The sequence below is a fragment of the Apis dorsata genome, unplaced genomic scaffold, assembly GCF_000469605.1.
Source record: "Apis dorsata unplaced genomic scaffold, Apis dorsata 1.3 scaffold_82, whole genome shotgun sequence".
Lineage (NCBI taxonomy): Eukaryota > Metazoa > Arthropoda > Insecta > Hymenoptera > Apidae > Apis > Apis dorsata.
The window spans coordinates 1,227,411-1,243,361 of NW_006263380.1; the positions used below are offsets into that span (position 1 = coordinate 1,227,411).

The 15,951-nt window shown below is 29.7% G+C and overlaps 2 protein-coding genes and 1 long non-coding RNA gene across 4 annotated transcripts in view; 1 reads left to right on the forward strand and 2 right to left on the reverse strand.

Annotated features, from left to right (window-relative positions):
• Positions 1–144: 144 nt before the first annotated feature.
• LOC102676544 (carotenoid isomerooxygenase) lies at positions 145–6,631 on the reverse strand. Of its 2 annotated transcripts, XM_006611037.2 has the most exons (11): positions 5,967–6,628; positions 4,704–5,102; positions 4,261–4,511; positions 3,808–3,954; positions 3,593–3,734; positions 3,263–3,413; positions 2,960–3,189; positions 2,696–2,878; positions 2,176–2,604; positions 1,991–2,089; positions 145–1,852 (listed from the first exon to the last, which is right to left on the reverse strand). In XM_006611037.2, exons 2-11 carry the CDS (start codon positions 4,821–4,823, stop codon positions 1,682–1,684), a joined length of 1,923 nt encoding a protein of 640 aa, XP_006611100.1. In that variant the 5' UTR covers positions 4,824–5,102; positions 5,967–6,628; the 3' UTR covers positions 145–1,681. The 2 variants fall into 2 exon arrangements, with proteins under 2 accessions (XP_006611100.1, XP_031364152.1); XM_031508292.1 differs by lacking the exon at positions 4,704–5,102 and having other exon boundaries at positions 5,967–6,631.
• Positions 6,632–14,627: 7,996 nt separating this feature from the next.
• Positions 14,628–15,951, reverse strand: part of LOC116184976 — a 1,716-nt gene continuing 392 nt past the window's right edge. The window contains exon 2 of the long non-coding RNA XR_004149663.1: positions 14,628–15,162. This is a non-coding gene — a long non-coding RNA (uncharacterized LOC116184976). The remainder of the gene's footprint in view (positions 15,163–15,951) is intronic.
• The window catches only part of LOC102676897 (facilitated trehalose transporter Tret1-like), an 8,534-nt gene continuing 8,138 nt past the window's right edge, over positions 15,556–15,951 (forward strand). The window contains exon 1 of the mRNA XM_006611040.2: positions 15,556–15,879. Coding sequence (XP_006611103.1) covers positions 15,824–15,879 — 56 coding nt within the window. The 5' untranslated portion in view covers positions 15,556–15,823. The remainder of the gene's footprint in view (positions 15,880–15,951) is intronic.

The window sequence follows — 15,951 nt, forward strand, 5'->3', positions numbered from 1 at the left end:
GTACTTAATCTCAGGACAAGATTATCTTGCAGAACGAATCGTTTCTTCTTATCATGTGACGCGCATTTTTTTTTTAACGTGTCATCGTGTGTTAAAAAACTTGGAAATTGGTAAACAAATTTGGCATGTTGCTTGTGATTTTCCTTTGCGCGCAGAAGGGAGCTCTCGTTACCACGAAATATCGTATCAGGGTCTGTCGAGTTTTCTTGTTCTTTTTTTTTTTTTTTCCGCTCCTATTAGCTAGATTTTCTTTTTTCACGTGCGCGATTTCCTCTTCGTATTTTATAGTCACGTAGAATAAGGTAGTATAGTATAATAATAGAGAAAAAAAGAGAATGAAAGTTACCACGTGCGTATCTGTAAATGAATGGTTGTGATTTGTCAATGGCGACTCTTTGACTCGGTGATATCAATCCTCAGAGGAACATTCTCCTTTCCAATGGCGCGTGGACGCTTATCACGCTGTGCTAAAATGTCGAAGCTTCTCGAGAACTCTGTATTTAAACGTGGTGCTTCGGTGGATACCCGATGAGTGGCTTCGTCTTTTAAAAATATATATGCTGTGAATCGTGTGACTGTTTAATGGCGAGCAACGCGAGTCGTTACAAACGTGATCGTTAATGTATTGTAATGTTGTAAGGAACGCGACGTATCCTGCCGCGACAAGGGTGATTTATCTCGAGTTTATTATTTAAGAAAAGATTCGCGGATTCGGGGCTCGCGTTGAATGCTCTTTTAATCTAGTGTAATTTAATTTTATGACTATGGTTGTGCCAACCCTATTTATTTTAATTATAATGATTATTATTAATTCTGTAAGTACGTAAAAACTTATTAGGTCATGTTGAATCCATTCGCAAGAATATTCTCAGCTGGATCTTTGTGAAATTTGATTGAATTTTAGAACGGCATATTGTACAACTTTTATTTTATGGAAGAGAGATTAACACTAATCTGTCTTGTTATTCTGTCGTTTGAATCGAAACTTCGCAAAGATCCGTCTAATTTAGATTGCTTTACCGGAACTTTGTTTTAGCTGATCGAACATCCGACGAGGCGACATGGCGTTTATAATAATAGAATATTTTAATGACAACGTAGCATAATTTAAAATGATATCTTAATTAATCGTTATGATAAGTATCTAGGACCAGAAACTTATGTATCCGCTCCAATCAATACGAAAAATCCGCGAATATTAATTTAAGGACAAAGTTCGTAGGGCATTTTACATTCCATCTGACAAATATTCTCACGACTGCATCCCATTTTATTGTAAATTTATTGCGTTACATGTCATCGAAGCTTTATGACACATTAATCGCCAAATATGAATTACACTGTACAATCGGGAGAAAACATTAAATAATTTATTATATTGTATACATATTGTGCAGTTAATATATACATATATATATATTATATAAACATATAACATATATTTTTCTTAATATCGCAATTTCATTGCTAAAAGAATCGTTCGTAGAGCAATGTTTTTAATTCCGAAGCTACTAACGAGACAATAATCAAGCCAACAAAATGGAATTGAAAAATATAGATATTATATAATAAAAATATATCGACAATTTGATATAATACATATCGCATAACATCCAGATCGATATTTCATTTCCATCGATGAACCAAAGATCCGATATCCGTCTCTTAGTCCCAGTTTATTTTACTTGTCCAAGGTAAACCAGCCATGTAAGCACTTTGGCACCGGGCCAGAAGTCTCAAAGATGGCTCTAGCGATTTCCCTAAGAGTCACGCTGTCTAGAATCAGCAATCCAACGCGTGTCTCTTTATCAGACCAAACAATAGAGCAAAGAACCACGCCGTCGTCTTCGTTCTGAAAATAAATTCGTTAAACCGGATAGGCATGAAATTAATACGTTTGGTATTTTCCTCTCCTTTCTTTTACGCTTATTTGTGCTTTCAAGCTCAATAGAAACGAGATTTCAAAGATTCAAGTCACGAGATCCCTTACCTTGCCATTAGGATCCGGTACGAAAACCGGTTCACTCGGATAAACATTTTTCTCGCACCAAGTTTTTCTCGTTTTCTCCAAGATATCCACCTTGATAATCTATAATAAAATAGTATATACGTATTTTGCATTTCAATCGCAATTTGTTAAAACTTATACGAAGATTAAAATTAGAGAGTAATTACCGTTCCAGGATTTTCTAAGTCCACGTCACTAGAAATGGCATAAAAATATCGATACTCCCTTCCAAGATAGGAGTCGTAGTTGAGACGTGGCGTTTCACAGCCTAAATCGCAAAGAAGTTCCGGTTTCACAAAAATATCACCATTCGCAAGTTTATGAGCAGTTGCTCTTCGCTTCAGAATATTCTGATAATCGTTCCTTTTGTCTTTGTTAGGATCATTTATCGATGTTTTAACCAACTCTGACCCAGATTTATTCTGACACGTGACGTCAGAGTCATTTTGGAATGACTCCAGACCTTGGTTCACTGTTTTTGCAGTAATCAAATTATATTCCAATGGTACGTCCGGCTGTGGATGTTTCATTGGTAAAATGAATCGCAAAGGTCTGCCACGAAACATTTTGGCATAATCAGGATTCTTATGCAAATTCTGAAATAATTGAAAAATACCGATTGTACCGATTCAACTTTCAATCATATTTTAATTTTAATAATAATTTAATTAAATAATAACGTATTACCTTCATCGCATCTACGAATAGGCAGTCTAACATTTTTGCATCGCGATAGCAGCAAATATCCAGTACCACGTAATCACGATCACGTGTTTCAAATTGATTTATGATATGAAGGTAAAAAAATGCCTCTGAAATAAACGTCCTCTCTAATAATCCTGTCTCTCTCGAAATCAAATGTATGAGAGTCTGTGGTAAAAGGAAAATATATTTGTTAACACATTTGTTGGAAATGAAAAAGAAAAAAGAAAAAATCCTGGACAGACTTACATTTTCATTCTCATACCACTTTAAAGCTGCACACATCGGTTGTTGTTTCATTTTGCAAGATACTATAGTGGTCAGAGATACCGACAATGGTTGTTCTACGATGATGAAATAATTTTCAGTGATGCCAAAGGTATGCATGTAAGAAGGATTCAACAACCATCGTGACGGAACACTGGCAATAATGGTAGCTTGATCAAACATGGATAATTCTTTTTCTTCACCTGAGTCATCTGAAAAAGATATTTAATATAAAATACTCGAAACATTTCGATGAATAATTAAATTGCAAATTCAAATGCTAACCAATGATAATTTGATTGGGCGAAAAGCATATGATATTGTATTGCGGTCCTCGTGATGTCACGCTCAATCCTAAATTATAAACGGTACCATCGTTCATTACGTGAGGATGAGACGTGTGATTTACGATTCCAACATAATCAGACACATTCACCTATATTTGCATAATTAAAAAATTATTCTATACAATTTATTTTATGAGATTATTATATTTACGTGAGATTAGAAAATTAATGAATTTATTTATTCGAAACAATTATAAACATGAAACAATTATCGATATAATTAGTAAAGTAACGAATATAAAGCAACATTAATAATAAAAGTCAATACCTTGCCTGTAGTTTCCAATGTTTTCGGGTCGATACGATGAATCACTGCCGACTCCGTAAACGTATAATACTCATCGCAAAAGGGATATACGGATATCATAGAATTATCAGAATCATTCTCGGGTTTGAATACAGCTGCGACTCTGAAAGAAAATTTCATTGATATTCCATTGATTTTTATTTATTAATGTATTAATGTCTCATATCATTCGATACTTTTGAAAAATATTTCTGCAAGGATCTGGTACTGCTTTGGTGCCAAATTCAGTAACTACTATCCTTTGAGCAGCATTGTTCTTTTTATATACGTCCGTCTGAACGAATCTGCATTGATAGGTTACTTCTCCGTTAGCAATTGCAAATCTATCGTTTTGAAAAAATATAAAAATATAAAAAAGTTAAAATTAAATTAGTCAATTTTATTCGAGGTTTCATATTTGCGTTCATGGTCTTTATAAATGTAATATAAGGTTTCTGGAAACTACTTAAGCTATTATTGTTTCATTAGTTTCATTGCGAGGAATTTGATTCAAGGTCTGGGTTACATACGAAAGTTATATGTTATATAGTTAAGTAAAAAATTATTTCGAATAGTTAATTTCAATTTTCAAAGATTAAATTTTTTAAATATTCTATAAGTTTTAATTGTATTCTATTATAAAAACATACCGATGCAATAAAGCTGAACTATCGAACAGATGATTGAAAGTATATTCTCCGACTTGTAAGCTACCTGGTCCATTTCTTAGCAAAGTTCCTTTCAACCAATGTGGTATTTTTCCTGTTATCTTACCAGAAATCGGTTCTATCACTTCATTTTTGCAAGATCTCATCCATACGGACGAATCACAATTCGGAAAATAATTGGTCTTCTCTTCTTCCGATTCATTACTTTTCAAACAATCTTCAACGTCGTTTAGCTAAGACATAAAAATTAAATTAATATGTAAAAGTGTTCGAATATATTTCGATCCAAAATAAATGTATACTTGAAAACTTTTGAAATGATTATTGTCAATTAATGTCGATTCGTGAAATAAAACGAAAGTTTAATGAAAGTTTAATGAGAACTCTTGAGCGATGATAGATCAAGATCTTGAATGAGAACTTACTTGAAACGACGTCTTCGACAATTTCATTCGCTTCCCATTTAACAAATCATCGAGTTCGTGCAATTTGACGGTAGAAAAATCATTTTCTGATCGTGATCTATTGAACGCAGATGATTTCATGATAATTTTCGCGGACACTATCAATCTAATCCGATGAAACGTAAAATAGCGTATATATAGATACTTTTTTCACGGTTAAAATTGATTTTGATTAACTAATAGATGCGTGTCAATAATCCACTGTTACGTTTCATCTTCTTCCTCGTTTTCGTCTTCTGATTCTCTTTCCAGAGGTCCAAGAATGGCCGATAGAATCTGATAGACTCGTTTGTGAGTGAAATCCATCGTTCCCCTCAGGGCTTCGATGAGCGAATGATATTGTTCCGGTAATCTGTTGACCTTAAAATGTTTTTTCGTAATGCAATTAAAAGCACCGATTGCTCGAAGCCTTACGGTCAGTCACGTGTATTTCATCTCACATGTGATTTATTTACACGTGGCTTTTTTTTTTGTCAAATGAACAATTTTTTGTCAAGTTTATAGTTAAAACTATGTGTTTAGTGAAATTAAAAATTATTTTAATCTTATTTATTTGCCTATTTATTTATGATATGATTTTAAATAAACAAACATTTTAACAAAATATCTTTTTTTTATTAATCTTGTAGAAAACGTCAGTCTCTATATTACCGATGATCATACAATATACAATAAGTATATACGATAAAGTTAGTTCCACGAATTTACGTTAGATGGTAGTTGAAATGAAATCCATGTTGTATTTAGTTTATTTAAGAATAGTTAATGAATTGTTATTAAAAAAAGATCGAAAATGTGCTGAAATAATAACAATTAAATGAATAATAAAGGTTTTTTTAATTTTAGTTATGATAATTAATTTTCTACTTCATAATTATAATTGTATAATAATACAATTTCATGGAAAATTATTCGAATGAAAAATAAATTTAAAATATTACGATCATGAAAAATAAATTATATTGTTAAATTTATACCAGTTATGAGGAAAATTATCATCATTTTTCCATTTTATGGTAATAAATTTAATTCCATTGAAATGATATTTTTATCGTTTCCTCATGATTTTTGATTAACATAAACAATAATGATAATGAGAGGGTATAAAATCAATAATTTATGTAATGAATTATTCTATAGTAGAATCAATACATTCAGGAATCAATCTTGAAAAAACACGTTATTGATACAACCATCTTTTTGACATTATCATATCTGTATTACCGGAAACAAAGTGGCGATGCTATGGTCCAGTATAGACGACTTCTCTATAACAATTGAATTCTTAAAGAACTTTGACATCTTGCCCCGCGTTCTTACAGCAAACTTGACGAAAAACTTATTCAATTAGTCGAATGCTCGACGTTTTGTTACTTATGGCAGATTGCCAAAATTATTCGTGGAACTTGTTGAGGTTAAGCAAAATATTATCTAAAACTGCTCGTCTGCACACTTTCAAAACAATTGTGAAAAACTTTTTTCTCTTCTGATATATTTTTTTTTTCTACCAAATTATTGATTTCTAACATTTGAAACGTTAGTCAAATGTGAAACATTTTAATTTATTATTTAGAACTTTTCTTACGACTCGAATTGATATCCAAGAGAAATAATCACATGACAATCACTGCACCTAAGAATAATTTATTCTATGATCATCTTTTCAATATTGCCAATCGTTTCTTTCAGGAATTAGCATTCTGTACGTAATACATGTAGTTACGTATGCTTGTTGCAGTCTTGATAGTCACAGAAATATCATCCATGCAATAAACAGTTGTAGGTTAATGATAAACGTTGAAATCTTTATTGCATTATAATTTTTCTTTTCGAACCGAATTAATCTCAAGGATGAACTTCCGTTTGATTTAGAATATCTGTTTAAGCGATAACGCAAGATTTAATTAAATCACACATGCTAGATCTCTAAAAGATATATTTAATGTTTAAAGATAATTAACATTTCCGGATAATCACGATTAATTATATGAACAAGATAAGAAAGATTGGAGCAACCTTGATTCCTCGTTTATTAATATGTAATTAATTTTTTTTTTTATATATCATATTTTAATTTTGTTTTCATTTAATACAGGCTATTTATCGAACATACGAAAAGGAATTTAAGATATAGAGCTCGTTTAAGAATACAAATAATCGAGAAAAAGAAAAATAAATTAGAGGTAAATGTACCAAGGCTAAGATAACATAATTGATAATGTAATCGTCAATTCTAAATCTCGATTATCAGGAATAAAGATTTTTATATAAAATTTGAGAAAGTGCCATTTATCGCTTTAGAAAGTTCGAGAAACGAACTTTATCATCTCGTTATAGAATAAGATTTTAGTATAAAATTAGTAGAAACGTTTTTCTCGTTTTATTAACAATTTTATTATTATATATTGAAATTGAATTTATGTTATCCAAATTTATCTATTTTATCTACATATAATAATCATGCACCAATCACGAAAAAAAAAATTATTACACTTTCTCCAATAGAATTTATTCTACCATTGACGTAAATCAATAAAGATAAACCAAAGAAGATTAAAATATAATAAATAAATGAATTTTTGTAGAAAATTTGTCGTAATCGTGCTCAATATATAAATACATAAAATGTTAATCGAATGTCTTTAATTGGATATAATATAAATGATAATACAATTCTGTGCATTACATATCATGTTTACAAAAACACATCTGCAAGTGACATTTGGTTTGCATAAAGATGCATGAAATTGATGGGTGCACGCATCTGGCGTAGAAGCTTGTTTTCCGTACATATCAATGTGCACATACTAACCAGTGGGTCAAGCGTTTTGCACGTTTTGCATGACACATAGTGTATTTCTCGCGCAAGTTTGCGTCTAGGTGACGATATGGATAGTTGTGCATACATGCTCGGTCCACGTGCCAGTCACGTGTTCGACGCGAGTGAGGTATGTCACGTGAATGGTCTACACCCGCAAACAAAGGCAATAAAATTGCGTTAGTGTCATGCAAACTAACCATCGAGTGGAAAGCCAATGCAACTAACTCGAACTTTCATCAGATCTATTTTTGAGAAGACGAAATTATAACACTTTAAAAATTTGAAATTTTCATAACTCAATATTTTGACGTTACAATAAATTTTTCTCTTCGTATCAAAAATTGTTGATTGTGACTTTGATTATTTTTCGGTTTACTTTATTTATTTTTTTTTTTTCTATTAAAAATAGTTTAAGACGTCTAGTAGCCAACGATAGATATACTTTTAACAATTCTTTAAAAGTGTGTAGGTCAAAGTCGAGACAATGGCAATATCGACGTAATGCGCATAAACGATTCGATTCGATTCGATTGACTTACCTTACATTCGAGAATCGAAAAATGGCGCGGGAAATTCTATTGTTTCATCTTTATTTATTTCGTGACTCGAGATTCAAGAATGATTTAAAATGCGTTTTTCTTGGTGATCATCATTTACGTAACATTGCCACCAACGTCGCGTTATAATTCTTTAAATACATTTCAAACATATTTTCCTGTTCAGATGCACAGTATGTATTTAACATAATGTATTTAAGTGATTACGTAATGCTCTCAATACTACTTGACTTTATCGATCAATACTACTTCTACATATAGTGGACAGACAACAAATGCAATAATTTGTTTTTTATTTTTATAGAAAATAATTGGTACATTGATATTATGAGTATTATGAGAATTAAAAAGTAAAGTGTCTTTAACTAGGTTATCAAAAACAAAATAATTAGAAATTATTAGTTAAATACTCTAATTAAGAAACATTATCGATTACCTTGAGACTGTTATCTTTTAGACTTCTTAACTTTAAGAAAGATCCAAAAAAAAAAAAAAATAGATATATCTTATAACATATACATTTTAATATATTTCTTTTATACATAATATCATCTCTAATTGTTTTCAGCAATATACATTTTACGAAGTTATAAAATGTAGCAACATCTAACTGACAAATAATCATCCTGTGAAAAACAAGAATCATCTGCCATCTGTCGTGCCGAAAATAAAGAGTGTTAATTTTATTTTTAAACTGGTAACATTTCTACTGAGAATGAACGTGTGAATTCACAATTACGTGTCAATCTAATTTAACTTTGTTGAGATCTCGACGACAAACCAGTTTATCAAATTGACAAGCAAAATAAATATCTGATACTCGTCGGGAAATATTATATAATTTAACCCTTTTATATATATTTATTTTAAGTTAGACTTTGAAATTGTTTATATATGTATAATTATAAAATTGTTATTTATTTTTTATCCGATTACAGATACTGATAAATAAATAAAAAAATAGATACATAGTTATATTCGTTTTAATAGGAAATATATCGATAAAGAGTAAATATAATTATAGCTATCTGAAGAACTGCAAAAAATATTTATCGGAATTATAAAAATTCATTTCGCAACAATTATCATTATTATAATAATAATAACATTAGAAATTGATTATATTATTAACACATAGTAATCAAACTTTTAAATATTTTTTATCATATTTTTATTCTAAAAAATTTAGAGCGTAATTAGGTCATGATATTTTATATCATAAATATCACTTTAATTCCCAAGGATAAATTCCAGTACAAAATAAAAATTAATATTAGAATTGTAATTTATCAAAGTTAAATATACTCCACAGTCGAGATTGGAAAATCTAACAATAAGTATTTAACTGTACCGCTTTGTAGTACAGTTTACTTTACGCAAATAAATTTTTACACAAACGAAACACGAAAAGAAGAGGGTTATTTGTACCACTATATTATTCATAAAGAATGTAAAACAGAATTCTCACACATCATGTGACATTTTAATCTACACTCGTGACGCATGCGTTTCTCTACGGAAACAGCTCATGTGACAATAGCTTTCCACATGATTCATTACCTCCTGTTCATTGGAAAAGTTCTCAAGACTGATCGCCATTACGAACGCTATTAAAACTAGCATTGGAAATATTCTTCGATATATTTAACGAATCAGAAATACCAGATTTGCATAGATTTGCATAAAGAGTTAATGAAATAAAAGTTAATGAAAAAGAGAAAAACACGATCGATAACATTGCTTAATTTATGGCACTAAGCATATTTGCTTAGAACAGATGAAACAAATCGGTTTAAACAATTTCAAAACAATGAATTATCGATATCGATAATATTCGATCCAAAGATTGGCAAATATTGCCAATTCGACGAGTAGCACAGGTGATAAATCGAACATCTTTATCTTATTATGTTAATGAAACAACATGATAATTACATGTTTCATCGAGGCACGTATATTAACTTAATTCACTTAATAATCAAATGCTAAATAATCAATGGTTTTTATAATATCGAACATGCAAATTATAGCTTGTTCATGTTCATGTTCTCTTTTATTTTTCTTATTCTTCTTCTCTTCTTTCCCTTTTTTATCTATTAAAAAGAATTGAAATTATTGATTAAGAATTCTCGAAAATATTTTGCAAGTAAATATTATTTTAAAAATAATTATTTTTATTTTTAATATATATCCTCGAGAATAACTTTTAAAAATATTAATTATATAAAATTTAATTGAAATAAATCTTTTTTATTAAACCTTGTTATTAAACTTTACAAAACTTTTTTCAACTCCAATAAAAAATTAGTTCTTTTATCAATTCCTCTTTCTACTTTTCTTTTCTTATTATTCATTGTTCATTTATTAGAAAAATTTTATATTCGTCTCTTTCGTATCAATTTGACATTCAATTTAAATAAATTGGATTTAGCACACGTTTCTTAAACTTGTTCGTGCATTGCACGAATTCATGCTACAATCTTCCTCTCCTGCTTTTATCAATTCCTCTTTTTCCTTTCCTTTATCAATATCTTTTCCTTTTCTGCTTTATCAATTTCTCTTCTCTTTTATAATTCTTCTTTTTCGTTTCTCTTTTAAGATTCTCTTTTCTTTTAACATTTTTCCTTTCTTTCCTTTTCTTTATTACCCTCCTCTTCCTCTATCTCTTAATCATACTCTTTTTTCGTCTTTTTTTTCACTGAACTTATACATCATCAATTCTATCTCATTTGAATTTAAAATAGATTTAAGATAGATTTGTTTTTTATTCTTATTGCTGAAATTTATCCGGTTTTCTTTCGTTAGTTTTTAATATTATATAATAATATTTTTTAATATATTTTTATAATATTTTTAATATTGTATTATAATAATTTTTAATATTATATATTTTTTAATATTATAAAATAATATTTGGTTTTCAATCGCAATGCATTACTTTTGAATCCACTTCTTCTTTAACAATATTTATAATGATATATAATAGATAACAGTAACAACTTTACAATTCAAGACAATAATATGATGGACATTTTAATTTACATTTTAATTACATTCTGACAACAATGTTTTGTTCCTAGAAAATTGACGTTCATATTTAAATATAGCAATTTTCTGTGCATGTTGGTGGAAATCGCTTTCACGTGCCTTTCTATAAAAAGAATATTTATCACAATTAATCGCATCGTTACCAGCGATACTCTTATAAAAATTCGACAATTTTTATCGCTTCAGAAGTGCGTTTCTCATTTATCAAAGATTTACACAGAGTTTCTCCAAATATCGAATTTCATTGAGATGAAATTTCAAAGTAAATTCCTTTTTTTTTTTTTTTTGAAGGAGACAAAATTTATTTGTTAAATTTTATATCAACCCACACTTTTCTCCTCTTGTTTTTTGATTACACATTACACATAACACATCTTGCGTTATTAGTCATTCTATCGTTATCAATCATGTGCCTGAATAAAACGTCCGAGAGTAGCGAAGAAAGCAAGATAATTCGCTTGGTACCCTGGCTCGCGATATCGATATCCTCTGCAACGGCTGATAAACAATATTTATATCGGACTTCTCTTTTTGCCACTTATCATCATCACGCCGGTTCGTCATGAAAACTCGGCGGAAATCAAACGATTTCTATTCAAATCAACATTGTTGTTCCTCTTCTTCCTTGAAACGAAAAATTTTCATCTATGTTGTACATCGTTGTTATCGACATCCAGAATTATTAGACTTGAACTTTGTAATTAACACTGCTCGACGTAAAAACTTTATTTTCTTCTCTGTGACAACTGTGCCGTTAGTTAAGTTGTATAAGTTGTAATTGAGAATAGAGTTCGTTTTATAGAAGGTACAGAACAGAAACGATCAATTAAATACTATTCTTTTTACGCGTTCTTCAATTCTTCTTATCGCTTGCCTTGTATTTTTATCCTCTGTCGGATTTTGTTTCCTATTTCTTTACACACTTAGTAAATCTCTTACTATCGTTATAATTATTTTTTTTACGAGCAATCATTCGATAATAATGTTTCTTGAATTTTTGCATATAATACAGGTTTTCAAGAATTATAGACAAGATTAACAATTAATCGCAGATACTGTCTATATATATATAATAATAATATTAAAGATACTTATTTCAATACTTGCTCTTCAATTTCTAATTGTATCGTGTATCGATTCATTCTTTTCTTTTTTCACGCAATTTCTTAATGCCTTTTTTTTTTTTTTTCTTTACTTTCACTTTTCTAGATCAACTTTCTGAACTTTATCTTCTTTAAGCCAATTATCTAATTAATATCGATCTTATTTCATTTTGAATTATACTTTTTTCTTTCGGATCTTGTACGTATCCGAATTTATTTTAAAAAAATAAAAGAAAATTTAAAATTTTTTCCTTTCTATAAATTACACACTTTTCGAATCTTACTTCCAAAGAATTCATTTATTCTTCTTAACTCAAATCTATCAAGTCAATATTTAAACTTGAATCTTAAAAAAAAAGTTGCGTCACCAGCAAACAACAATAGAATTTCTGTTCCTATCGATCGTATCATTTTTAGAAATCGTTGATGATTCATTCATCAGGTCACGAGAGTATTTTGTCAAGTCTTATCGAATCTCGTGACTCGTGCTCGACACTGTCCAGAAAGTGAAATGGTTTCCACCCATTGTTACTTATAATAAGTAACTAATTATTTATTAGAAACGTTAGAAACGAAGAACGTTAGAATCTTATCGATGTATTATACAACGTTAGAATCTTATCGATGTATTATACAATCTGTGCAAGGAGTAACAAAAAAGAAGACTCGAAAACATAATTTTTTAAGTAACGATCATATCGTTTCGATTAAATCTTTAAAAGTAAATCGAAAAAAACGTCTATATCTATATCTGTGATCTTAAAATATAGACATTATTCTCTTCGTGAATGGATTCTTGTCTCGAGTCAAATAGACACTGCTTATCTGATCGATTATAAATTTTAATCTCTGTACAATTTTATATAAAGTTTCCTCAATTTCCAGAAAGATATAAACAGCATTAAGTGATTTAGAAATCCTTGTATAATCGATTCTTGTAAATCACCGGTTTAAAATAGCACGAGTCAACAAAAGCGATCATCCTTTGATTCGATCATTCGATTAAACATCGATCGAATTTATGTAATTGTGACGATTGATCTCGTTCAACACGCGTGCCATACGTGAACTCGTGATTTCTAGATCACGATAAGTGTATCAGATATAATTGACCTATTTCTTCGGAAACATTTGAACAATCTGCATCGTAACACGTACACATTCCGTTTCGCAGCACAACAACTTTCTTTTATAATATTTTTATTCCTCTTATCGATAGATAAGCACATACATACATGAGTACATTGCTATTTCATTTTATTTCGATTTAAACATTTGATTCGAAGATTTTTACCTTTTTTTTACTTATCGGATACTAATTGATCTATTTCCTTGGAACAACTGAACAATCTCGTTGTAACACGCATATTTCATTTCATAATACAACAACTTTCTTTTATATTTTTATTCCTCTTATCGATAGATACACACTAGCGCACAATACATTGATATTTAATTTTATTTCGATTTGAACATTTTTTCTTTTTATCTTTTGTGTAGGGATTTGTACTTTGGAAAATTCATAGAATTTTTAAAATTCAATCTTCTTGTTCGGCTCGATCATCGTGATTATAATTGAAAATAAAAATTTAATTAAATCTAGCTTATGTGAATATAAATAATATTAATCATAAGTTCACATGTTTTATTAGTTCACAATCCCATTGATAGTTTCAAATTTCAAAGAATACTATGTGAAAATGCATATCGATCGATCATAGAGTAATTTCGATTCGGTCTATTATTTATAACCTTGATGTAAATCGAATGGCAATCGATCAATCGCCACTGTACTTTATTATTGTTCGAGTATTTTTCCGTTTTGTCGGGTAATTTATTCGACTAATGTCCCCATTTATCCACCTAAATGCAAGCCTTCTTTATTTTTCTTCGCTGATTTATCCAATTTATTCTGTGATCGATTTCGTCATTTTGTTGAATGAAAACAAGGATTTTTTTATAAGGGAATTTTTATTAAAGAAATGTTGATTGGATATATATTCAATATTTTAATTGAAAAAACCCTTTCCTGCATCAATTATCCTTCTCTAAATGCTAAAAACTTCCATGTTTAATTTGTCAATAAGATATATTTGCCGGTGAAGTGAAAGGGATATAGATAAGATGAAGACTCGAAGGAAATGACGATTCGCCTTGAAAAGTTGAATAATAATGTCAAAACGATTCGAGAACACAAATAAGCTCTTATAATGAGATATCTTGAGATATTTTGATTGATTAATCACGATGATTATTCAAATCAGATTAATATTGAACATCCTAATATTTGTTATTTAAAAATTATTTGTTAAAATTCAACGTATACTTCAACGTTATTCAATATTCGATTCGATTAATTTTTCTTATGAATAGATACAACTCATCCAATATTGGAATACTTTTAAGTCAAGAAAGGAAGATCTGTTTGATCGGTAAACAAAGAAGTCACGCATCGATATGCTTGATATATTTTCTCTTCATTATTTCTATACTTCTTTTTACAATTATGCAAATGATGTTAGACGTTTCTCATCATAGCAAAACATTGTGCTAATCCGTGAATTTGAATTACTAATGCATTACCTTTTTTCATCGCAAGAAATTTCGATTCGCTCGTTATTCGAAAATTTTGTTTGTATTATATACGTCATTTGCGATTGATAAGCACGCAATCAGTGAAAAATATGTGGAACATCGAGTAAATTTCACCGGATAAATAGTAAAAAGTCACTGAATTCAACGTCGATTACTTTCTACAATCTTCTTTTATTTTTATATTTCATTCTCCATAATTACGAAGCGTTCGTGGAAAATGATGATCTCCATTTGGATAAACGGTGATTTCTCCTGACTTTATTAATTGGCAAATCTTCCGATCCGAAGATGTTTATCTGCAACATTAAAAGTGACAATGAACCGTTAGTGGAGGTTAATATAAAAAATAAATTAATATAAAAAATTATAAAAAGTAAACTTCTCGTAAAAAAAAAAGCCAGAATGCAGTAGAAAGTTTGATATTCTTCTAACTTTGTTATAGAAATTTCGATAATATAAATATTGATTGAAAAATACGTAATCTATATCTATAATCTGCTAAATATTATCAATATCGTTGATAAGAATGCATCGATAATCCATTAACTGTAAAGATCTGTGACAAAGAAAACGTCGATTATTGGAATGTCAAGAAAATTCATCGTGTGCATAACGACAAAAATTTTCAATAGAAAAGATCGCGTTAAAAAAAATCGCATCGTATCCCAGTGAAATGTATAATCTATCGATCCGAATCATCTGAGTTGACTCCTTCGAAGATTTGTGATAAACATGGATAGATTTATCTATCTTTCTTTTAACGTTTTGTAAAGTTTTGAAACGATGGTACTCCCAGCATGAAAATAAGCGAAATTAAATAAAACAAGACACAAGAGACGTAAGAAGCACATGACTTGAGTTTGATACGAGTAAACTCGTGACAGCAGGCCCGATAAACCACTGAGAATAATTTAATCGACCGCAACAACCGGCAAACGTGTTCAGTCCTTCGCCAACATGTCCAGGAACAGGAATTACCAGACATTTACGAACGAATGCGCGCCGTCCAGCGAGTAAGTACTTTACGAGAACATTCTCGATACACATTTCAAAAGGCAAAAAAAAAAAAAAAAAAAAAAAAAAAA